This window comes from Ovis aries, chromosome 4 (genome assembly GCF_016772045.2).
Source record: "Ovis aries strain OAR_USU_Benz2616 breed Rambouillet chromosome 4, ARS-UI_Ramb_v3.0, whole genome shotgun sequence".
Taxonomy (NCBI): domain Eukaryota; kingdom Metazoa; phylum Chordata; class Mammalia; order Artiodactyla; family Bovidae; genus Ovis; species Ovis aries.
In genome coordinates, this window is record NC_056057.1 from 38,869,771 (window position 1) to 38,896,595 (window position 26,825).

At 37.2% G+C, this 26,825-nt stretch overlaps 1 protein-coding gene across 9 annotated transcripts in view; it reads left to right on the forward strand.

Annotated features, from left to right (window-relative positions):
• Nucleotides 1–729: 729 nt before the first annotated feature.
• PCLO (piccolo presynaptic cytomatrix protein) overlaps nt 730–26,825 on the forward strand; it is a 377,965-nt gene continuing 351,869 nt past the window's right edge. For all 9 annotated transcript variants that reach the window (XM_060414989.1, XM_060414990.1, XM_060414992.1 and 6 more), the window contains exons 1-2: nt 730–1,273; nt 7,679–9,269. In XM_060414989.1, the coding sequence (XP_060270972.1) occupies nt 1,020–1,273; nt 7,679–9,269 (1,845 nt within the window). In that variant the 5' untranslated portion in view covers nt 730–1,019. The remainder of the gene's footprint in view (nt 1,274–7,678; nt 9,270–26,825) is intronic.

A 26,825-nucleotide genomic window follows, 5' to 3' on the forward strand; every position in this document is an offset into this window, starting at 1 on the left:
AAAAAAGGGACTGAACTCATGCCCCCAAAATTCACACTACTGTAACATTTTAATATTCGACAATCTGGTTCCTAACTACAGTATCCTAACCACAATTTCCCCGAATCTTTACTTCTGTGTAGTCCCTTTAGGAAACAACACAGTATTCAAAAACATTACCTTCTTACTAATACTGTATCTAAAATTATAAAATAACTGTTCTGGGAAAGTTCTAAATGAAAAGGGCCAGTTTTAGCTCCATTGGAGAAATTTGCCCCAAAGGTATCAGAGGTTTCTCTAGTTAATCTCCAGCTACCTGAAAACATTTCTCTAGTTAATCTCCAGCTACCTGAAAACATTATTCTAGGGTCTTTTAAAAGCTTGCTTAAAAAAAAAAACAAAAACAAAACAAACTACAAATCCCATGAGTCAAAGATGGATTAGAAACTGACACCTCCCCTCCAAACCCTTCCCGGTTCCCTAGAATGTAGTCTGCTAAAACTCAGGTTGAGGCATCCTGAAATATGCCTGAAAGAAATGCCTGCTGTTTCATCCCGGTTTTTAATCTGTGCTCTAGCTTGGCTCCTTTAAATCGGTGCTGAGAATGAGGAAGGGAAAGGAGCTACGCAGAGCGGGATGGGCGCGGGTGTGAGCATCACCTGTTCTGAATGGGGCATGCGCACTGTGAGGGCGCGGGCGAGGAGGCGGGGCGCTGTGGGAGGGGCCGACGGCGCCTGGCTGGCACCACTCAGATCTGCTTGTGCACGGCTTGGGGCGCTGAGGCGGCGTTGGGAGTTGCCTTCTGCAAAGGTTGCCTGGCGTTGTCCAACATGGAGGAGGCACTGGCCTCAGGCATCACCTGCAAGAGGGACTAATCTCCGCCTGGCGTTCAGGGCAGCGGTGCCGGAGTTCCCGAGCCCAGGGACTCTGCCTGCACGCCCTGAGCCAGACCCCTACTCTGGTTGCTCCTCCGGCGGCGGGTTTCCCGGTGGGGACGCAGCGCAAGGAGGGAGCGCGGCGGCTCCGGGTTTCCTTAAGCCATGGGCAACGAGGCGAGCCTGGAAGGGGAAGGACTCCCCGAAGGGTTGGCGGCGGCAGCAGCGGCAGCAGCCGGAGGAGGGGCTGGCGGGGCGGGGAGCCCCTTGCACACCGTGATCCCGGCCGGCATGGAAGCGGATCTGAGCCAACTGAGCGAAGAGGAGAGGAGACAGATCGCTGCTGTCATGTCAAGGGCGCAGGGGCTGCCCAAAGGAAGCGTTACCCCGGCCGCTGCGGAGCCGCCTTCCATGCACAGGCACGCACAGCATGATGTATATATGTTCGGACATATATGTACAGCTTCTCGTGCACATATGTGCCTGCCCATATGTGCCATCACGGCAGTACATATATGTCGCTTCCGTTCATTTTATTCTTCCTAATGGGGTGGCTATAAAGAGAACATAAGCCTTCTGTTGGGTAGAATACAAATGATGCATTACAGAGTTTCTAGTGGGATAGTCAAGGGTTGCATTCTTGGAACTGTGATTTTAGGTTGTGATTTCTGGCCTTTTGGAACCTTTTCCCTCTAGGGTGGCATGGAGAGACGCCCTCCAGTGTTTTACTAATCTGGAAGTCTTCCATTAATACAGAACGGACGTGTTAGGAAAAGGATAGAGCTGGGTGTTTACCTGTCTCTGTTTAAACCTCCTCAGTCATTCTGGGGTCTTTTTCTCTTTGAATAATATATAAATATTTCTGTAACAATACCTTTAATTCCCTTAGAGGTGATTTGTCTTTCCTTCACACCCCACCCCCAGAGGAGAACAGGAGCTGTTTAGGTAGAAGGCATAGAATGAATACACCTTTTATATTGAATGAGAAACCCTAAATTCTGTTGTGGCGTTAAACAGATGGTTTGGTCACAGCAGTGCAGGTGATGTACGTGTATTTATGAATTAGCATATGCTATTTTCTAAACCACTGCTGTTTTATGTGGAAAAGGATCTTACAGTTTATGGAAGAATGTGTGAATTTGTGTTATCTTAAAATTAGTTTCCAGTACAGACTTTTAAACACAGAGCAAATAACATCTTGCATAGGAAATTAAGAGCTGATTTGTAATATTAATGTATGCATTTCCCCCTCTAGCTCTCTATTTTCCTACATCCCAATAAACTGGTTGTTTTCTAATTAGAGTACTTAGAGGGTATAATCATTGTGCCTGCCCTGCCTTTATTCTGTAAACAAACCTTTTAACTTCCCACCCTTCCCTACAGAACAGTTCTCTGACCATGGTCCTGAAACCACTCCTGCTTTCTGGTAACCTAACAATTTTTATTAGATACTGGAAATATGAAAAATCTTGATGTAGGTGTAGGCTTTTATCCTCTACTTCATAAAATAAATGCACTTTCACTTAGGAGCTGTAAGTATATACATATAATTTTGTCAAGTAACTAATATAGGGTAACTGTAAAATGTTTTACGGTTGATGACAATATTTATCACATGAAATCTTAAGTGCATAAACTATATCAGGTAAAAACCCATTTTCTTGAAGGGAAACCCAACACTACTGGTAAAAACTGGCTTTTTCATATTGAAATGTTTTTCTGTGTTTTTTAAATTAGTGACATATTGGGCTATTCCTTTGGCATTAAGTCTTTCTTATACATTCCCTTAAGAATACGGTTTATGATATGTACTATTTTTTTCTACTAATTAAAAGCTGACTTAGAAAAAAATTTGAATGTTCATATAGTAGATTTTTTTAGGTTAATAATGAGGTACAGTACTTTTAGTAACCTTTTAAAAAATGTATGCCAGCTCTGCTGCAATTTTCCCTGAGAGCCACAAGCAACAGGTTTAGCATGCTGGTTACAGATACCAGGAAAAGTGAGAACTTTGATTTCTAAATTCCTTACTTCTATTTAGAGGGTGGCTAAAAAATAGTACTTCAGCCTATGAAAGTGTAGTGTTTTATGCATTATTTGTATCAGGTAACATAATTTTAAAGCTCTCTACTGATAGTTTTGTTACCGTAGAATTCTTAGCAATATATTTTCTGAGTCAAAAGAGTTATTGACAAAAGCTTCATTCAAATATATAAACAATATGGGCATGATTTTGGCAAACTGTTTACATTTTACTGAAAGATTTCTATAAAAATCTATAATTTTGGAAAGTTATTATTCCCATGTGTGATAACCGAATACATACTTGGCTTATGATTTAGATTTTAAGAAACATATTAATTCAAGTGTATATAAGAAATTATATCCAAATCATTTCACATTTTAGAAGGTTACATGATGTGAATTAGACATGGTGGGGTTTTACTTTTTTTTTTTTTTTTAAGAAATAAGGGTTCACAGCCCAAAGACCTTATCTGATTATTTTTAACTGACTCATAGCAAATTATATATGATTTACAGTCATAGATGCCTAAGTTCCCTTGCCTCTAAATAAGACGATAATACTTATCTATCTTGTAGAGCCATTGTAAGGATCAATTAAAAATTGACAGGACCATTTCTGCTTGGATTTTAATTTGAAGTAACCTTATACATATAAAAAGTAGTAATATTGCTATCAGCAGTGAATGGCACTGGCAGTGATGGCTGCAGACAAGTTGTCGGTTAAATTATTCATTGTCATGAGTTATTTTGATATATCTATAATATATCTATATTCTTTTACATACAGAGAAGTCAGTGCAGCATACTGGAAATCCTGTCCCTCATCCTCCCCACCAGGACTTAGGACTCCAGATTTCTATGACTAACTAATTTTATGACCTTGAATTAATATCTTTGCCTCTTAAATCCTACTATCCTCTACAATGTAAAAATGAATAGAGATTTCTAAAGTTGCTTATATTTCTATTATTATAAAGTTTTATGACTCAACACTGTCAAGTGTCATTGCTTTTTGTGTTATATTTAAAAATCTTTTAGTATTCCAGCTGCTTTTATAGTCTGACTCTTGAATGCTTTTTTTTCTCGTTTGTAGCTGAAACATTTTTTTTCTGTTAATATGTGAAAGAAAAATTCTAATATGAGGATGACAATAGTGAAATGATAAAGAGAGGTTGTATAAAACTTGAAAAGTTAAAAGCTAGAAGTTAGAGCTTACAAATGAAATAGTCCTGGATTTTTTATTCATTGCTGATCCAGGGAAATGCAGTTTTACCACTTCTACTCATTCTATTTATACCTACAGATGTGTCATATAGAGGAACTTTCCTGAAAAATACTTCCGATAAGTAGAATAGTGACAATTCTGACTGAACTGATTCTTTTCCTTGAGGCCTCCGCTACTGGGTAGTCACCTCCACAACTCTTTGTCTTCCTAGAGCAGCAAACTAAAATGAAAATGAAATGTTTCCATTTATATCTCAGCAGACCAGTAGAAAAAGTTAAAGTGAAAAGGATTCAGGAAACAGTAATCAACAGGGAAACAAAAACCTGAGATGTTCATTCACTTGTCCTTTCACTATTATTCATTCATTGATTCATCAAACATTAATACTCATCGACTAGTTACGAGCTTTGGTTCCAGTAATGCAAAGATGAGTAAAACGCTTTCTCTCCCTTGGAGCTCATGATCTAGTACACAAGAAACAGACTGCATTTTAATCATTCTTGTTTTTAACACAACTATTATACCCAACACAAATTCATCAAAAGACCGTAGTTAGCTAAGGCATCTTTTTTTATTTTGCTCAGTATTAAGCCTATATCTTCTCAATGATTATCTGTTTCTCACTTCCAGACATCCATATTTTATATTTATTTATATTATTATAGCAACTAAAACTAAATTTAGTTTGTCTACCTGTATAGATATTCTCTTACAGGGGGCTTCTATAACATAATACCACTTAATATTTATAAGACACGCATGCAGTTATAACATTTAGTGCAGGCAGCTTGCTTTAACTTTTGGTGTTTATTGTTATCACAGATATTTGGTACTTAACAACATTTATATTTTGTTTTGTATAAATGAATTAAGTGAAGCAATATCACAGAAAAAAATGATGATGTTTAATAGTATTTTCAGGGCTTCCCTGGTGGCTCAGATGGTAAAGCGTCTGCCTAATGCGGGAGACCTGGGTTCGACCCCTGGGTTGGGAAGATCCCCTAGAGTAGGAAATGGCAACCCACTCTGCATAGTATAGTTAAGAATAGATTTTTAAGTACTCTGTTTAGCTACGGATTTCTTCAATAAAATGCCTAAATAATTCTCTGCAGAATAATCTCTTACGTTTGTGCCCTACAAGGGAGTGGTAAACTTTATTAATTGAATAAGTAACATTTCTAGAATAATGTGAAAATATAAACAATGGAACTTTTAAAATATAATCGATTTTGGATTGTTTACCATGGCTCTTCAGCCAAACCCACCGCACTATTCTTGTCTGGAGAACTCCATGGACAGAGGAGCCTGGCAGGCTACAGTCCATGGGGTCAAAAAGAGCTGGACATGACTGAGCAGTTAACACTCTGCCTTTGTATGGAATGGAGCAAATGGATAATTTTAGTTCCTTTAAGTACAGGCTTCAGAGACAAGTTTTTATAACTTTTTTACCTGGAGGAAATTTCCAAAACTAAGAGTTCTGTTTATTAATCTTTTATTAGAAAATAACTTTGTGGCATACATTGCCATCTATAGTTTATTTTCTTCTGACTCGTTGCTATCTAGAAGTAATAGGTCTGTGTTGCTTCCTACCATGCCTTTTTATTTTATGTTTTTAAACAGAGAAATTTTTATTACAGGATCATGAAAAGAGATGGGTGGCTCATGCCTTAAGGACCCCAAAGTTACTAAAAGCTTTCCACAAAGCCTTTTTATAAGAAAGGTGAGGGAGGGACATGGTTAGTTGCTGCAGGCTTCTTGGTGTCAAATTTTTTGTTCTTGAAGTCAAGTCATGATCAGTCAATGATGTTCCTATAAATCACTACCAAATGAATGTTATTCTCTGTCATCCTGGTCTTAGCTAACAGGAGGCAGATCTCAGTTGTATGTCTTACATCTTGATCTATCCTCAGATTTCTGTGCCATTATATAGTGAATACAGTGAAGTTGCTCAGTCGTGTCTGACTCTCTGCGACCCCATGGACTGTAGCCTACCAGGCTCCTCTGTCCATGGGATTTTCCAGGCAATAGTCCTGGAGTGGGTTGCCATTTCCTTCTCCAGGGGATCTTCCCAACCCAGGGATTGAACCTGGGTCTCCTGCATTGTAGACAGATGCTTTACCATCTGCGCCACCAGGGAAGTCTGTGCCATTAGGAGAAATTAAAAAATGTAATTCATATTAAGTACCAGATGACCTGAAATGAAAAAGTTATAGTCTGGTCTATCGGCAGGTAAATTTTTGACAAAACAAGTTAAAACCTATGCAATGTTGTGATCATCTCATATTTTAAGTGCTACTGAATCACTGTTTATCTCGTTTTCTTTTAATTAAAAAGATCTTTTTGAAAGTTAGCAGTTTACATATATCAAAATACAGCTTGATTTATCCCATAATTCTGATGCAGCATGTTCTTATTACTTGCAGCTTTATCAGTAAATAGCTTCTTTGGAGACTAATATACTTGATAAAAGTGTATATGAGAAACAAGTATTTTAATTATTTAACCATCATTTAGAATTGATGTTTCCAATTTAAAAAAAATCTTGTATATTTGTCTATGAGTAAAAGAATTTTTGCAAATTACTTGTTAGTTTTTAAGTCATTGTCAATAATAATACCTAATATTGGTAATAGTAAATGTTATAGAAGACATTAAGTAAAGAGATCTTTATTTCTTTTCTTCCTCTGAGTAAAGTAACAGTACTTTTCAAAAGTGGGAAAACAACCAGCTTGTTGCTCTTTGTGTATCAAGCTGTGTCTCAGGATGCTTTAAACATCTTATTGTTATATTAAGGGATCTCAGATAAGAATGCTATTGGAAATATAATTGAGTGATATAACACTATTTTTCCACAAGAAAGAATTGTTTCTCAAAATTTTCTAATTAAAGTAGGAATTCTTATTCTACAAGTTTAATATGATAATATTTGATGGATATAACATTTTTTACAGAATAGGGTAAAATTGAGTAGACAATCAGGTTCCCAAGAGCACCTAAAAACCTCCTGCACCAGATCATTTGATGTCACATTGTGTATCTTAGGTAGCTAATGTAAATTCTAATATTAGAAAACAGTTGTTTTTAAAAACGAATATTTTCACCTCTTGGTATGCTAGTGTTTGGGAGACTAACATTTTTTGACCATAACCTTGGCTTAAAAAGGATATATCCTGTGAACGTGAATGTGAGAATGTACTGGAACATGTCTTTGCATTGTTTTGTTGAGTTAATATATTTAAACAGACTTTAAGGATGGCCAGATTCTATTCTTAACTCTTAAGTGTAAATGTGAATTGTTTTTTTGTTATAAGTAATTTCTAACTAGATATTTTAATAGTTCATCTCTTATAGTAGCAAGTATTAAATCTTTCCCCCTTCTCTTCATCTCCATGTTGAAAATCTGAACCCATGTAAAGAAAATAACAGACATTAATACAGGATGATGTAAAAATGGATTTTAGTTATATTTATATGATCAAAATTTTGAAGATGTAAGAAAGTAACAGCTTTTTCATATAATTTTGAGTTGGTATAATTTCCATTATTTTTACTTCTGTTTGTTTCATTCTTCTAGGAAACAAGAGTTGGATAGTAGTCAACCTCCAAAGCAACCAGGAAAACCACCAGACCCTGGGCGTCCAATTCAGCCTGGTCTCAGTAAGAGCAGAACTACAGACACTCTGAGGTCAGAGCAGAAATTGCCTGGAAGAAGTCCTTCCACTATTAGCTTGAAAGAATCGAAATCCAGAACTGATTTTAAGGATGAGCACAAGTCTAGTATGATGCCTGGCTTCCTCTCAGAGGTTAACCCTTTAAGTGCTGTTTCCTCTGTTGTAAATAAATTCAATCCTTTTGATTTGATATCAGACCCTGATGCCTCCCAGGAAGAAGCCTCCAAGAAACAAAAAATAGCTCAGAAGGAACAAGGAAAACCTGAGGGAGTCACAAAGCCTCCATCGCAACAGTCTCCCAAGACAGTTCCTAAGCAGCCAGGACCTGTGAGGGCTCCACTTCAGCAGGAAGGTTCTCCAAAGTCCGGATCCTCTCAGCCACCAGAAAAAAGTAAATCACAACCTCCAGAAACAGGAAAGCCAGCTCAGGGCTTCCCCCAGGCTCCTCAGACAGACCAGGCAAAATTGCCAATTCAGAGAGATGTATCTAGGCCTCAGACTAAACAGACAGACCCAGGAAGGAGTGAGTCGGCTAAACCCTCACTGCAGAGCCCCTCCAAGCCACCTATTCAGCAAGGAAGTCCTGGAAAATCTCCAGCCCAGCAGCCTGGACCTGAAAAACGTACCATACCACAGCCTGGGCCTGCAAAGCCCCTAGCTCAACAACTGGGAACAGCAAAGCCCCTGGCCCAAGCTCCAGGGGCAGCAAAATCCCTGGCTCACCAGCCCGGGCCACAGTCTCCAGCTCAGCCGCCTGGGCCAGCAAAGGCTCCAGCTCAGCAGGTTGGGACAACAAAGCCTCAGGCCCAGTTGTCTGGGCCAGGCAAGACTCCACCTCAACAGCCTGGCCCAACGAAACCCCCTCCTCAACAGCCTGGCCCAGTGAAGCCCCCTCCTCAACAGCCTGGTCCAGCGAAGCCCCCTCCTCAACAGCCTGGTCCAGCGAAACCCCCTCCTCAACAGCCGGGTCCAGCGAAACCCCCTCCTCAACAGCCTGGTCCAGCGAAGCCCCCTCCTCAACAGCCTGGTCCAGCGAAGCCCCCTCCTCAACAGCCTGGTCCAATGAAGCCCCCTCCTCAACAGCCAGGCCCAATGAAGCCCCTTCCTCAACCGCCAGGTTCAGCAAAACCCCCTCCTCAACAGCCAGGCCCAACGAAGCCCCCTCCTCAACAGCCTGGTCCAGCGAAGCCCCCTTCTCAACTGCCAGGCCCAACGAAGCACCCTCCTCAACAACCAGGACCTGCAAAACCCTCAGCTCAGCAATCTACAAAACCAGTAAGCCAAACAGGAGCTGGAAAACCTCTACAGCCACCAACGTTTCCATCTGCAGCACAGACTCCAGTACACGGCCTGCCTAAAACCATCTGCCCTCTTTGCAATACCACTGAACTTCTGTTGCATGTTCCAGAAAAGGCCAATTTTAACACATGCACTGAGTGTCAGACCACTGTTTGTAGCCTCTGTGGTTTTAATCCCAATCCTCATTTAACTGAGGTAAGTTCAATTTTTTCATGATGTTCATGCTCTTAAAACATATCACCGTCTTCCACAAACAGTGGTTAGTTTATCACTGATATGATAGGATGGCATTGTTTTTCTATGTTTCTTTTCTTCTTTTCCTCCTCCTTTCGTCTTTTTCTTCTCTACCAAATGTAAATCAGAGTTTTTTCAACGTTTTCTTCAGTAATAATATTTCTCCAAAACATTACTATAATTTCTGATAAATTTGACACATAAAGGAAGTATGAATTGATTGAAAAATGCAGAGCATTTACTCATTGCATTCTGGGCGTAAAGTCCACACTGTTATTATATTACATTAATATACTACATTAACTTTTAAATTCATGCTCCGACCTACCTATCATATAATACTCTTGATGTGATATTTTTATACGGGATCCTGTTTATGCTTGGGAAAAAAGCAGACAAGGTTTTTAGATTCTAAATACAATTTTAATATGAAACTACACATCCCCTTCCTGCCAGTGATTTTTGCCATAATCTATGAGAGCATGCTTCCCTCCTTAGTTAGAGTCATTCATAAAAGTATAAATGACATCATAAAATAAAGTCCTTAGAGCAGGTTCGACACTGATGGCTGTTTACATAGAAAGATCACAGTTTGTAAGTCCAGGTCTTTGGGTAAATGTTTCTGACTGACTGAGTCATGAATGGGCCAGTTGTGACACAAATGGGTTTAAGATTGTTTAATCTGATTCAGGTTAGAAAAGTTATTCTCAGCAAGCCAGTTAATGCTAACTTAGCACTTAAAGACCCTGGATAAAGTAGCATTTTAATAGGTAGAGATTCGGGGACCTTTTCAGGGAAGGGACAAAAAGCGTAAAACTGTAGAAGAACTTAGAAATTCTCTGGAGTTAAGAAATAATACAGTGAAGATGATATAATAATATAAGTGAGAATAAGAGGGGTTAGGATCCAAAAGAAGATGTCTTTAAAAGAAATGCAATAGTCCCTACCCAAGGAGAAAGCACAGAAACCATTTAGTCCATCTGGAGAACAGCTGTTAGTGGGCTGTGTGTGCCTGATGTGTGTGAACAGCCCAAGAAGGAATGGAGACAGCAGTCATTGAAGGATTGTGTGATTTAAATATCTCCCAGAGTGGAGACTCATGTACTGTCATTCTAACTGAAATCCCCTTTCTGTTAAAAAAAAAAACAAAACCAGTGATGATCATTGGTAGCTGTTAAGTTTGTTTGGATACTTACTGTGATGAAAGATGATAATGATGTCCATTTAAAATATGTCAACCTGTGATTTTTTTGCCAAAGTATCTTTATTCTTTTTACCAGAAGTCATATTGAGTACTCTACCATTTTAGATAAGGGATTCTTTAATGGTAAAATTGGAATTAACAAGAACATTTATGTTGTGGAGATCAGATTATAAATGGTTTGTTTATATATTTGTAGCTTTTTTTCATATCTTAAACTTTTCTGCATTCTTATTTTAAAAAAATTTATTAAAGTATAGTTGGTGTATAAAATTGTTACAAGTATGCAGCATATTGATTTATAAGTTTAAAGGCTATATTCCATTTATAATTATAAAGTGTTTGCTGTATTCTCCATGTTGTACAATATATTCATATGGCTGATTTCATATATAATAGTTTTATACTTCTTAATCCTTTACTCCCAAGCTGCCCCTCCCCCTTTTCTTCTGCCCACCAGCAACCACTGGTTTGTTCTCTATATCTGTGTGTCTGCTTCTTTTTTGTTATGGTCACTAGTTGTATTTCTTAGATTCTGTGTATAAGTGATACCATACAGTATTCGTCTTTGTCTGTCAGACTTATTTCACTTAGTGTTATCCAAGTCCATCCAGATTGCTGCAAATGGCAAAATTTCATTCTTTCTTCCAGCTGAGTAGTATTCCATTGTACATATGTGTGTGTATGTATTTATAAATTTTGATAAAGATGTGTTTCTGCCCATAGTAGACCATCTTCTTAGGAATGTGTAGTAATAATGGATCAAACAGTAGATGGTCATTTTATACAATGTTAGTCCTGACTCTGTGACAGTTTGTAAGACAGAAACATGTACTTGGACCTTCAAGCTAAATATATTATTTGAGTACCTACAAAGTGGAAGGTGTTTTACTATATGTGTGGTAGGATATAAAGATAAGTAAAACATAATATTGATCTCTACATGATTCAGGTATACTAGGTTAGATAATACATGCACAAGGAAATATAACATGTGGTCAAATAATAAAAGCTGTGAAGCACATGAGTAAACATGATGGACTATAGGGTAGGAAGTGTCATTTCCAGTGGGTGAGATTAAGGAGAGATTTGTGTAGAAAATGGTATTTGTGCTAGGTCTGTAAAGATGGATATTATTTCAACAGGTAAAGGACGTGAAAGGGAGTAATGATTTGGTCTAAGACCTAGAGCCAGAATAATGCAAAGTGTATTTAGAAAATTGGCATAACTCTAGGTTGGCTGAAGTGATGGGGAGGAAATGAGCAATGAGATTGGAGAGAAGTTGAATTCAGATTTTGGCATTCCACATAGTAGCAGTGAGCATTCTGCTTTTTGAAGCTTACCTTAATTAATGTAGTCATATTTCCAATCCTTCATTAATTTTACAAATGTGTTTCAAATGCCCAGTTGTGAAACACTGACAAGTACTTTGATAGAATCAAGTATTTGTTAGATATGGTGTTTTCCTTCAACCAGGAAATAGAGGAAATAAAATTTGTAGATAAGAAGGGGAAAAACAAATATATAAGAAAACTAGCTTACTGTAGGGCTTTACAGTTCACATAGTTCTTTCCTGTTTGTTTTATCAAAATTGAATTTCCAAGTAATTCTGTGGTTATATAGTCTGTTTTCTGTGTTATATTTTCTTAATTATAGAGAAAATTGGTTTTTAAGTGGTTATTATGGTTGCTTTACTTGTTAGGATCAACCTGATAGTAAATAACTAGAACCCAAACTAAATCTCGGAGAAGGCAATGGCACCCCACTCCAGTACTCTTGCCTGGAAAATCCCATGGATGGAGGAGCCTGGTGGGCTACAGTCCATGGGGTCACTAAGAGTCAGACACGACTGAGCAACTTCACTTTCACTTTTCACTCTCATGCATTGGAGAAGGAAATGGCAACCCACTCCAGTGTTCTTGCCTTGAGAATCCCAGGGATAGGAAAGCCTAGTGAGCTGCTGTCGATGGGGTTGCACAGAATCAGACACGACTGAAGTGACTTAGCAGCAAACTAAATCTTCTGATTCCAAATCCATTTACTCATGGTAAGAAGAAAGAAAGGGCTATGATATCAAATGAAGTAATCGTGACTATCTGTAACAGTATCACAACTTTCTTCATGGAAATACAAGTATTTGACCTGGGAATGTGAAGAATGATAACTTGGACATCCTGGACAGGAGCTTGGAATGTGGGAGCAGGTAGAAGATCTCAGTGGCTTAAAAAAAGAAAGCATCCCCATTATTAACGAGATGAGTGTGGGCAAATCATTTACATTTCTCTATCAGTAACACTATATGAACAATGGAAACAATATGTTCTCTGCTGAACACAGTGAATTGTTAGGATTAACTGAACATTTGTATGGAAGGTATTTTTCAATATATGAAGTTCTTTTGAAGTTGTAATATTATCTGCCATGGATAATCTGATATTGTAAACAGTTGATTTTGAAAGTTTACCCTCAAATTATTTTCTACAGATACAATATTATAAATTGTTGGATTCTGTGATAGCAATCAAGAGCCATTTGATCTACAGTGTTAAAACATTTCATTTTAACTTTAATTTTCAAAAGGAAATGAAAAGTAGCACTCCTCTCCTACCACAGAGTGATATAAAGGAGAAAACAAATAAAACATTTCTCAACCAGGAGTCAAATGCACTAAATCTATTATTCTCCTAGTAAATCTGTCCTTAATTTGGACACTGACCCTCTGCCATCCTATTTTCTCATATTCAGTGGAGAAGCAGAACAGAAATAAATGCAGAAAAAAACTCTGCTGATTACCCATTTTGAGTGATGGAGACGTTCATTGTAAATAAGTGGTTTGGAGAGACTCACTTGACATTTTAGCAATACCACCACATGAAGGATATAGAGGAACTAGTGGAAAACAAAACAAAACACCTGACCTCAAAGGAGAGCATCTACTCGGAAAATAAAAAGAACTTGTAAAATTCGTATGATTCATATTTCACCAATAATTAGTATACTCCAATTTCACTGTGCTGACTTGAAGATAAAAATGGGCCCAGTTGATGTTTTGGAAAAGAGAGACCCAGAATTTTCCCATCAAATTATCTAGCTACTTAATTGAGGACCTACTATGTTTCGGGCACTTTCTGGACTGTCCTAGATGTATGAGTGAACAAAATCGCCAAAAAGTGTGTACTGGTCAGAGTGGCAAATAAAACGTATAGTGGGACGGATGGTAATAAGTGTTATGGAGAAAAATGAAGTAGGAGAGGGTTATAGCACAAACCAAGGGAAGGGGTTGGTGATGTATTGGTGAGGTCCCTTCATTCCCTGTCATTCGGGGATTAGCATGTGGGAGTTGATGGATGACTCAGGAATCTGGAATTTTTAGTGGTGACTAAAGGTCTAATTTATGTGTATAGTTCTAACTGAGGCTGAGGGTTTGAAGGGGGCTGAATAAGGAAAGGGTGGAAATGTACCCAGGAATGTTTAGAGTTCTGAGATCCCCCTCTTTACTCTTCCCTGTGGTGTTGTGGAGGCTGGGAGTAAGCATTTTATCTCCAGTATAGGGGGCTCTTTCTAAGTGCCTGCCCATGGAATTGTGGATATTTTGAGGAGGTAGTTATCTGAAATTCTGAGGTTCCCTTGGAACTCTGAGAGCTCTGGGGCTCTAAGAGAAATATTTAAAAATTATGGAAATTATATCTAAGAGCTTATTATTTCTAAGAGTTCCAGCTTATTATTTCTAAGAAATTATATCTAAGAGTTTCAGAAAGAAAGAATCAAGGCTACAGAGGCAAGCTCTAGAGAAAAGGAAGTCTTCAGATTTTGATCCCCCAGTAGTCAAGCATGATTAACAAAATGCCTGATAAATATATCCTGGTGAAATGATGTGATTTCCAAGGATAAGGAGAACATTTGAAAGACTTCTACAGAGAAAAAAAGTATCATCTACAAAAAAGATGAAAAATCAGGCATCTGTATAATAGTCATATCAACACAGAAGACAGCAGAGAGGGAACAATTTCTTTACATTTCTAGAGATTGTGATATGATGAATTCTTTAAGCAATCGAGAGGGGGTGTGCGAGCAACTTAAGAATTTTTTCATATTTAAGAGTCCATAAAAATCATTAGCAGTCTATATATATATATATATATATATATATATATATATATACTTCCCTCATAGCTCAGTTGGTAAATCATCTATCTGCAATACAGGAGACCCGGGTTTGATTCCTGGGTCGGGAAGATCCCCTGGCGAAGGAAATGGCATTCACTCCAGTGTTCTTGCCTAGAGAATCCCATAGACAGAGGAGCCTGGCGGGCTCCAGGCCGTGGGATCGCAAGAGTCAGACACGACCTAATGACTAAACCACCACACACGTGTACACAGGTACACACATGTATATATCACAGTCACGGGAGTTCTTCTATTAAAATGGAAAATGAAGAGAGTGGGATGGAGTAGCTGACCCCAGAAATGAAGAAAACTAGAAAGACATTGTCATTTTTTCCAAACTGTAATTGTATAATAGTAGTGGAATGTGAGATGATATTAGATGGTATTCAAATCAAAGTAAAAAGTTATGCATTATTTAACTGTGTGTTAAAATATTTAATTAATATATCAATTATATTTTTTGAACATTGCTTAGTGAAGTGAAAGTCGCTTAGCTGTGTCTGACTCTTTGCAACCCCAAGGACTATACAGTCCATGGAATTCTCCAGGCCAGAATACTGGAGTGGGTAACCTTTCCCTTCTCCAGGGGATCTTCCCAACCCAGGAATCGAACCCATGTCTCCTGCTTTGCAGGCAGATTCCTTACCAACTGAGCTATCAGGGAAGCCTGTTGTTGCTAAAGACAGTCCTAAAACAGGTGGTAATAAATAGGATTGTTTTTTGAAAAAATGTAGCTTTTAAAGGAGAAAATATACATCTTAAATTTATAAATCACAGCTAATTAATTGATATTATAATGGCAGCCACAAGAAAACGTCAAAGCAAAAGTTGACACTGATCAATTCTGAAGAGTAAAACTTGGTGACTGAGAGACAGGCTTTTACTTTTAATGTCATATATTTTGTGCTATTTTTTAGCCTTATAAATCCATCTTATAATTAATACTTGAGTAATTTAAAATTTTCTCATTTATCACATGATTGGTTAAACAGTTTATATGAGGTGAAGGAAAGGGTAAATTAGATTCTCAGTTTTCACATCTTTAGCCTTGGCATCTACTTGGTGAACTGACAAGAATTTTAGTTATAAATAACAGTGGTGATTTCAAATGCCTTATGCCTGTCATGCCAAATTTGGTCAGTTTTTTTCATTTGTTCTTTGCTTGTCACAGCCATGACAAGCAAAAACTGGCACTATTTTTTATGAACCCAATAAAAATAAATACAAGTCCCTTGATTCTAAGCATAAAATTTTTATTTAATAGAAGATAAAGAATATTTTGTGTTTTTTTTTGCTACTCTCTAATAATGCTTATGGTATCTTTCATAGTATTTAATACAAAAATACTCTGACTCTGACAAACTTAATTTCCCTATCTAAGGTAATTTTCTCATGAATTTAGAGGAATAGAAATAATAATTTAAAAATCTATATTACTTAAATATGTTCACAAATGCCATGTTTGTTTAGCTCTCATTTTCCATGAGGTCCAGTGTACAGCATTTTCCTCATGACTTGGGTGTTCCTCATGTAAAATAAATATGTATTCGTCATGCTCTACCTGTAAGCTTAATCTGTAGCACCAAAGCCTTTTTTTTAATTGGAGCTTTTAAATTACAAGATTTTTCAGGTGTCTTTCTGCATGTCCAGCTTTTATATATGCTAAGCCAATTGCTAAATATCACAACTAGTATGATGTTCTGTATAGCTTACTAAGAACAGATGTTCTGCCATGAAAGTAGATAGCCACAACTAACAGAATCATTTATTGGATCAGTAAACTTATTACAGTGATGGGATAACTTGCTCATTGTTCATATCCCTTGAGAAATCACACATACCTAACACTCTGTCTCCCCTGTTACCATATCTTAATTAGCTTAGATAAAAACAGACCCTTACACACATTTCAAAAATACTGTATTGAAGGCAAGATGTAAGTTATGTATTCACTTCAGTTCAGTCTCTCAGTCATGTCTGACTCCTTGCAACCCCATGAACTGCAGCACATCACACGTCCCTGTCTATCACCAATTCCCGGAGTTAACACAAACTCATGTCCATCGTGTCGGTGTTGCCATCCAGCCATCTCATCCTCTATCGTCTCCTTCTCCTCCTGCCCCCAATCCCTCCCAGCATCAGGGCTTTTCCCAATGAGTCACTCTTTGCATGAGGTGGCCAAAGTATTGGAGTTTCAGCTTCAACATCAGTCCTTCAAATGAACACACAGGACTGATCTCCTTTAGAATGAACTGATTGGATCTCCTTGCAGTCCAAGGGACTCTCAAGAGTCTTCTCCAACACCACAGTTCAAAAGCATCAATTCTTCGGCACTCAGCTTTGTTCACAGTCCAACTCTCACATCCATACGTGACCACTGGAAAAACCATAGCCTTGACTAGACAGACCTTTGTTGGCAAAGTAATGTCTCTGCTTTTGAATATGCTATCTAGGTTGGTCATAACTTTCCTTTCGAGGAGGAAGCATCTTTTAATTTCATGGCTGCAATCACCGTCTGCAGTGATTCTAAAGCCCCCCAAAATAAAGTCTGACACTGTTTCTACTGTTTCCCCATTTCCCATGAAGTGATGGGACCAGATGCCATGAACTTAGTTTTCTGAATGTTGAGCATTAAGCCAACTTTTTCACTCTCCTCTTTCACTTTCATCAAGAGGCTTTTAGTTCCTCTTCACTTTCTGCCATAAGGGTGGTGTCATCTGCCTATCTGGGGTTATTGATATTTCTCCCAGCAATCTTGATGCCAGCTTGTGCTTCTTCCAGCCCAGCGTTTCTCATGATGTACTCTGCATAGAAGTTAAATAAGCAGGGTGACAATATACAGCCTTGACGTTCTCCTTTACCTATTTGTAACCAGCCTGTTGTTCCATGTCCAGTTCTAACTGTTGCTTCCTGACCTGCATACAGATTTCTCAAGAGACAGGTCAGGTGGTCTGGCATTCCCATCTCTTTCAGAATTTTCCACAGTTTACTGTGATCCACAGTCAAAGGCTTTGGCATAGTCAAGAAAGCAGAAATAGATGTTTTTCTGGAACTCTCTTGCTTTTTCCATGATCCAGTGGATGTTGGCAATTTGATCTCTGGTTCCTCTGCCTTTTCTAAAACCAGCTTGAACATTTGGAAGTTCATGGCTCACATATTGCTGAAGCCTGACTTGGAGAATTTTGAGCATTACTTTACTAGCATGTGCTGCTGCTGCTGCTGCTAAGTCACCCCAGTTGTGTCTGACTCTGTGCGACCCCATAGATGGCAGCCCACCATGCTCCCCCATTCCTGGGATTCTCCAGGCAAGAAGACAGGAGTGGGTTGCCATTTCCTTCTCCAATGCATGAAAGTGACTCCTAGTGACCCCATGGACTGCAGCCTATCAGGCTCCTCCATCCATGGGATTTGCCAGGCAAGAGTATTGGAGTGAAATGAGTGCAATTGTGTGGTAGTTTGAGCATTCTTTGGCATTGCCTTTCTTTGGGATTGGAATGAAAACTGACCTTTTCCAGTCCTGTGGCCACTGCTGAGTTTTCCAAATTTGCTGGCATATTGAGTGCAGCACTTTCATAGCATCATCTTTCAGGATTTGAAATAGCTCAACTGGAATTCCACCACCTCCACTAGCTTTGTTCGTAGTGATGCTTCCTAAGGCCCACTTGACTTCACATTCCAGTATGTCTGGCTCTAGGTGAGTGATCACACCATCGTGATTATCTGGGTCATGAAGATCTTTTTATACAGTTCTTCTGTGTATTCTTGCCACCTCATCTTAATATCTTCTGCTTCTGTTAGGTCCATACCATTTCTTTCCTTTATTGAGTCTGTCTTTGCATGAAATGTTCTCTTGGGATCTGTCATTTTCTTGAAGAGATCTCTAGTCTTTCCCATTCTATTTTCCTCTATTTCTTTGCATTGATCGCTGAGGAAGGTTTCTTATCTCTCCCTTCTATTCTTTGAAACTCTGCATTCAAATGGGAATATATTTCCTTTTCTCCTTTGCTTTTTGCTTCTCTTCTTTTCGCAATTATTTGTAAGGCCTCCTCAGACAGCCATTTTGCTTTTTGCATTTCTTTTCCATGGGGATGGTCTTGATCCCTGTCTCCTATACAATGTCATGAATAATTTTCTTCCTTGAAGTAATGCCAATATCAAAAACATCAGTAAAGCATCAATAGATCTGGTTGTAGTCCTAGCTCTGCCCTTTACATATCTGTACTCTTGCTGATATTACTATGAGTTGAGTTAAAAGTAGTCCTAGTTGCCTTTGATAAAGAAGCCTTTTTCTTACTTTACTGTTGCTGTTATTCAGTTAGGTCACTGTAATTTTCCTGAGTGTTTGGTTTCCTTATTTATAGGGCTTGTCATATACTAAAAATCACATATGGCCACAAGTGGAAGTGCTTTGAAATTGAAATGAATAAATTATTTGTACTTATTACCATTACTATTGCTATTATTATTTATAAAAATTGTAATAAGTATGGATAGTGCCATCATTGTTAACTTTGCTTCTCACTGAGAAACTGAGGTTAAGAATTTAAGTGACTTGCAAGGTAGCGTTACTTGGCAATGATCTCATTCAAGAAGCTAGATCTGAATTTAGTGTCTTTTTTTTAAATAGGAGAGCACATTCTTTTTAAATAGATTCTAGGTTACAGAAGAAGTGTGTGTGTGTATGTATGTGCACGCATACACGTGAATGGAGTTGGGGCGTGAAAGAGAGAGAGAGGGAGAATTTTACATATTCTTAAAGTTAAAAAAAAATCAACCTTCTTGAGACTGACAGACATGGAGAACCAACTTACGGTTACCAGAGGGGAAAGTGGGGTAGAGGTATAAATTGTGGATTTGAGATTAGCAGATATATATTACTATATATAAAATAATAAAACAACAGGGACCTACTCTACAGCGCTGTATACAGGGAACTATATTCAACTATATTATAATAATCTATAATGAAAAAGAATCTTTGAAAATAATATATATGTGTGTATATCTGTATATATGAATCGCTTTACATCTGAAACTAACTCAACGTGGTAAATCAACTATACTTCAGTACGTAAAAGACGTAATCTTGGCAGCAGTTATTTTTGAAATTTAGTGTAAAAAAATTGAGGTCCTTATTTTATACATTTTTGCTCAGCCTCATTCAAACCAGAGCTTTATATTGCTGAGTTTGTTTTGCTCTTCTGAGCCAGCCATTCTGTTAGGTTTTGAAAATAGAGATAAAGTTGGTAGCTTTGCTCACTCTTAAGAATAGAACTCAGTTTATAAGGAGAGTCAGTAATTCAGAAAATTCAGATTGAATCTTGTTCGTAAAATAGAATATGATGAAGATCACATAGATGAGGTCTGTTCTCATCTGAATTTAAAACAATAAAACCACCTTTTCATTCTTCCTCTCTAATCAAAGATTTTTAAATCGTTCGCTGAACAAATATGACATTTCTGTCATTTGTTCAGGGAAGTAAGACTTCAGTTGAATTCATAAAATAAAAGTTAGGGTTAGATTTCTACTTACATAAAACAATTTGAAGAAGTCAGTGACAGGCTTCTTCATGTGAATGTATAGCTAGACATTCTATAGTTGTGTTTGTTGGGAAAAATTTTAATATATAGGTTTATGTGTTATATAACTTGAAAGGGGAAGGATTGAGATTAGTCAGAAAGAAATAAATGTAATGAGAAATGTATAAAGGATCTATGAAAAAAAAGGTGAAATTAAGTTAAAGCTGATGAAGTGTAATTTTATAATCATGTTTTCCTTAAATGCATTCTTGAAAATGCACATATACATGTAATTATATAAAATTTAAATAAATTAAAAGGGACTCCCATTCACAGAAAGCTGAAAGAGGCTAAAATCCCTAATGAAACTTTGTATTTTTATATATTTTAATATATTTTTTATATTTCATATATGTATTTTTAAAAGTTCTTCTTTCCAAGTTAACATATAAGTGATTTTCTTAATTCCAATTACCATCTGTTTGAATTAAAGATATGTAACTTTCATATGAGTTCACAAAGTTTACAAGACCTTTGATTCTTTTCACTAAAGTAACTTTTTTTCATTTTTAAGTGAAATAATGGGGCAGTCAGTAAGCTATTTAAATAATTGCATAAATTTTGCCTACTTGGAATTCTTGGATCGCAGGCTACAAAACAGTGTGATAGCTCAAGTTATGTTAATCATTTGAGATATAAAAGTTTGAGATCACCATGTGAGAGGCAGTCAGAAGTGTTAATATCTAACATATGTAGTTCAGTTTACTGATTCAGGATCCTCTTCTCTCTTTTTTTTTTTTTTTTAGGATCCCCTTCTCTTTGTGTCACTGAGTATAGTACAAATGTATTTTCATGTCTGTGCTCTGTAATTATTTTGTAAATTGTACTTTGGTTAAAGTGACAATTATTTTTGTTTGTTTTGGAGTGCACTGACATATATATTCAAATATACTTTTATCATTTTATCCTGTTTTGTGAAGATTTGCAATGTCATTGCTAGCTTTTGGTGAACATTATTAGCCTTTATGAAGAAAACAGAGCATGTTAGGTCATATTTCACAAGGTGTGATAATGGTTTCTGCATTGTACTGCAGAAATTATCTACACAGTTTCAGAAGGTAGCCATTCAAATTCTGGATGGATTGTCTTAAATAAAACTGTTTCTCCAATTTGCTGAGTGTGTTATCAAGGAATGTAGGTATCTAGTTTTAACCAAAGTATGTTGTTCATGAATATGCACAGCTATTCAGTGAGCCATCTATAGTCAAACTGCTGTCAGTAGGTAGCTGCCTCCATGGAGGAGATCATGTGGGTTGGGCATTGCTTGAATAGCAGAAACATCATCTGTTATCAAACTTCAGCTTGGGTTTCTCTTTATAATATTATACATTATTTAATAATTATATTGTTTAATTATATATTCTATGACATTCAAAGTAATATGAATAACAGATATTTTAAAGAATTTCAGAGGTAGGAGGCATTTATAATAATTCATTATTACATAATATCTAAACTTTACTTGCTATCTAATACAGAGGTAAGAGTCATCATAAGAAGTGGTTATTTTTTTTAAGAGTACATGAGGATAGGAGAAAAGAAGAATTAATTGGAAAAGAAAAGCAATATGTGAGTCTAAATGCTGTGGTTCAAACTATAGTTGGGACAGTTGAGAAGGGGCAGACCTTATAAAGGAGAATGGAATACTAAGTTATAAGGCAGAGAAGTCATCGTGGACCATAAAGGTTAGGAAGCATTTCGGTGGATGGAGGAGGAGTACAAATTTTGAATCAGAACTCAGGTAAGAGAGAATGAGAACCCTGCCTTGATGGAGTAAATGATACATTTAGATCTTATGGTTTGCAGACAAGTTTAGTTGTGATGCATCAAGAAAGACCTAACAGATTTTAGCAGAAGGGCAGGGTGAATGTATGATGGAAGAAAATATATTCATAATATGAACAGTATGCGAACGCTGCTGCTGCTGCTGCTGCTGCTAAGTCGCATCAGTCGTGTCCGACTCTGTGCGAACACTAGCAAATATAAATTCCCAATATTGCATTCATCTTTTTGTTTTTTAGCTGACTTCAGAAAAACTAAAGTTTTACTTATTTTTAAAAAGTATTTCTTGGATTATAGTTGCTTTACAATGTTGTGTTAGTTTCTGCTGTGCATCAAAGTGAATCAGCTGTACATATACATATATTCCCTCTTTTTTGGATCTCCTTCCCACTTAGGTCACCACAGAACACTGAGTAAAGTTTGCTGTGCTATACAGCAGATTCTCATTAGTTATTTATTTTATACATACTATCAATAGTGTATATAAAAATGATAGTGTATATATCCTAATCTCCCAATTCATGCCACCTCCCCTTTCCCCCTTGGTATCCATACTCTTGTTTTCTACATCTGTGTCTATTTCTGCTTTGTAAATAAGATCATCTATACCACAATTTTCAGATTCTACATGCTATGTTACTGAGCAGGGATTTCATTATAAACTTAATGCAGATTCTGTGTTTAAAATTTTCAGTTTGGGGCACATTGAAGGGTAGATGTTAGTCACTATGCCTTCTGGATACTTCTTTTTTTTTTTCTTTCGAGAAACTTGCATTCTCTTTTGAAGCTAAATAGGTTAATAATAGTTCCAAGTAGGAATATGCTTTAATTCTGGAACCCCAACATTTGTCAACTCACCTTATTTGTTAGATGTATTGTGTTAACTATCTTGAATTATTATTAAAGACATAACCTTAAAAATCAGAATCTATTTTTCGGTACTTTTTTGATAGTGGCACCAATAATTGAAGGTTTATGTGAAATTCACAATTAAGCTTTCAAGTGGTACCTCTTGAAACATTTAATAATATTTTTATGATTATCCAGCAAAAGCCTTAGTCAGTGAAGTTGTATTACTATATTTCACATGACTCAGCTCTGATATATAACTCACAAAAAAGGCTCAGAAAAAGGGAACCCTGGGAGACTGGATTTAATAGGGAGGTGTGTTAATAATTATCAGCATTCACCTTAGAATACACTGTGACCTCAGCAGAAATTCTGGTTGAGTCCTTTCTTACCCCTATTTGTGTAGCATATTAAGTCAGAAGACTGAATGAACAATTTTATGCCTTTTTTGTTCCTTTCCATAGAGCTAATTGAATTAGAGTAGTTCATTAAACAGTTGTGTCTCCAGTTCTTGAATGCCATTTATTCGCTTGCTGTAAGCAATGTGGGGAAAGGAAGAAATGACTTTTTTTTTTTTTTAATCATTTGTCATATAAAATCTAGAATTTAGAAATAGTTAAAGCATGGCATACTTATCTAACACAAATACTTTCATTTTAGTGCCTGTATATTGAAGGTAAGCTCTAAAGTTCACATTGCAAAGAGACTTAAAAATTTACTGATAAAACAATAAAAAAAATTTACTGATAAAACCAATGCATCCAAAGAAATTGGTTGAGGGCAGGTTGAGGGGGAACTTGCAGGAAGAAAAGGAAAAAAAAAAAAAAAAGGATTCATGAAAGGCCAGATCAGAGACAGTGGCTTTGGAAATACTGATACAGTAGAAGGCTCCCCTGGTATTATTTATTGCCTTTCTCCTATTTGTTGAATGGATGTGGGTGATTAGAGAAAGTAAGTACTATGCGTGTCAGGGAACTGGGAAGTCATTTATGCAATGTTGGTGAAAGGCTTCTTCTCAGTTAGGTTTGTCCATGGATATTGTCTGACTTCTTTAGCACAGGGAAGGAGGGTTAAGGACTAAAGTCTTGTAAGACCCACATTCATGGCTGCAGTGGAATGAAGACCCAGTGATGCAGAACTAGGGGAACTAGCTGCATTATAAGTATGGCTACCAAGTGGAATGGGCATCAGAGGTTTGAGGCCATGATGGTAGTAAATCCAGGTTCGTCTCTCCTCATAGTTACAGATAAAAATGTAATTTTAAAAGTTAAACAAGACAGTAATTATCTCCAAGCCCTGAAAATATGTATGGTTAGCAGGCAAGTTAGTTATGGGGGGTTCCTTCAGTTTGAATCAAAGTGGGAATATATGGTCCATGTCAAAGGTATAGCATAGGGAGAATGGCATGCCACCAGAAAATGAAGGCAGAAGCTTGTCATTCAGGCTAGATTAACAGTGGGTATTAACAGAGTAAATAGAAATATTGTAGCTTGGAGAGCATGAACATCTTAATTTATTTAATTCCGACAACCTCAAAAAATATTTGTGAACATCTATGATGAGTAAAGGGGATTCTCTGGTTGCTCAGAGGATAAAGCGTCTGCCTGCAATGCAGGAGGCCCGGGTTCGATCCCTGGGTTGGGAAGATCCCCTGGAGAAGGAAATGCAACCCACTCCAGTGTTCTTGCCTGCAGAATCCCATGGACAGAGGAGCCTGGCAGTCTACAGTCCACAGGGTCACAAAGAGTTGGACACGACTGAGCGACTTTACTCACTTATGATGATTAAAAGGTCAGACCATACATGTAGTGTTTATTATTGTTGCTGAACGTCTTTGGGGAGATGTAGAGCTGGAGGTATCAGAATTAGGTAAGTGCTAACATAAGGACAGTAACAAAACTATAGATTTTAATTTCTTACAAAGAATTAACTATTCACAGCTATTGGAGAGTATTGAGTTTTGATAGGAGCTAGAGTCAACCTTTTCTGTGGTGGTTTGTTTTAAACAGGTTAAATTTGGTGGAGGTACACAATATTTTGGAAATGACAAGGGCCAAATCAGGGACAATGGCTTTGGAAATATGAATAAGTGAGAGATTAACTTTCACAAGCAACACAGACCTTCTTGAAGAGTAACTGAATATGCAATAAAGATATTATAGGATTTTTAACTCAGATGACTGAGAAGGCAGAGGTGCTATTACTGCTTGTAACTCTCAGTGCACTGTGGAATATTAGATGATGATTCGTGATGTTAGTGTTGGGGTGTATTGTGGACTTTGTCATTTTATCAGTGTAATAAGAAAGATTTTTTGTTGTTTTCAGTGGAATCAGGCAATTGGAAACACTGCTGTGTTCAGTAGTAGATTAGGTTCTGAGCTAAAACTCATTTCTGTTTTCAACAGATTTGGCCAGTAGAATTAAAAAGAGGCTCTTTCTGAAAAACCCTAAGAGGATAAAAAGCTTTTCACATTGTGAAAGCTATAGACAATGATTTTAACCTGTATTTTCACAGTGAGGAGGAACATTGAGGGATCAGATGTCTTTTATGTGTTGTTTATCAAAGTGAAGAAAATGGGGTCATGAAAAGGACAAAAGTAGGGCCAGTGGAGTCTGTTCAGAAACACAGGGTGTTAAGAGAAAAGAAGAATTATGTCCCTGTGAAAAAGCAATAACCTTTGTTTTCCACCCCTCTTTTCCTAAGTCCCCCCTTGTCTACATATTTAGAGACTTGGTCATATATGTTTATAAACTACAAGGAAAAATTTGCTTTTGGAATGAGGACAGTACAGAATATGTATCCCAGTGTTGATATAAATCGTATGTTAGATATGCCATGGTAGTGTTCTGATTTTGCAGTGGTTCAGAGATGGAGTGAAAGCCTACCAGCCAGCTATGCATAAAGCTCCAATGTTTACATGGCAAACAGACTTAAAATTTTAGTGATAAAACCAAATACATCCAAAGAAATTGGAAGGATGAGGGTTGAAAGAGAACTCTCAGAGGAAAGGAAGAGAGGACTTATGACAGTGTCATCATCAGATACTTATTTTATAAGTAAAGAATTATCATTTTAATTATATTTTCTTCTTTCATCTTGTCTGACTGCATGATTATAAGGTGACATGGTATCACTTAAGATTGAAAACAAGTGATAAAAAGTAAATAGTAGAACAGCAGAATTGACATTGGCATTAGGAGATATGGTTGAGTGGATAGATGCATGTTTATGGAGAAATTTCCTTCCATCAAGAAGGGGACACGATGGAGTGGATTTCCTTACATTCAAGCTAACCCTTTAGTCATACAACTTATATTAGTAACAGTGGATTGATTATATTTTGGGATTCAAATATCTGTATGTTTAAAAAGTTATTTATTTTGTGAAATGCCTCAAATATAGAAAAAGATAAACATAAGTACTTAATACTCACATCGAAAATGAATGTAATAAAAACCCAAGTGCCTCTTAACCTATAGGTAACAAATATTTAAATTTTGCTTTTTGATTCAGATTTTTAAACAAATATAACTGATCAGTTAGAGTTGAAAATCTTCAACCTTCTCCAAACAAAAGTTTGCTTTCCATGAGATTATAAAATAAGCCCTGTTATACTGGTACTTTAGGCTTCCCACATGGTGTTAGTGGTAAAGAACTCACCTGCAAATGCAGGAGACATAAGAGATGTGGGTTCAAACCCTGGGTCGGGAAGATCCCCTGGAGGAGGGCACGGCAACCCACTCCAGTATTCTTGCCTGGAGAATCCCATGGACAGAGGAGCCTGGCAGACTGCGGTCCATAGGGTCGCAAAGAGTCGGATACAACTGAAGCAACTTAGCACACATGCATACTGGTACCTGAGTTTAAATAATTTTAACATCCTTTCTTTAAATTTTAAATTCATTGTAATGATTAAGCAAAAGACACAGGAGTTTTT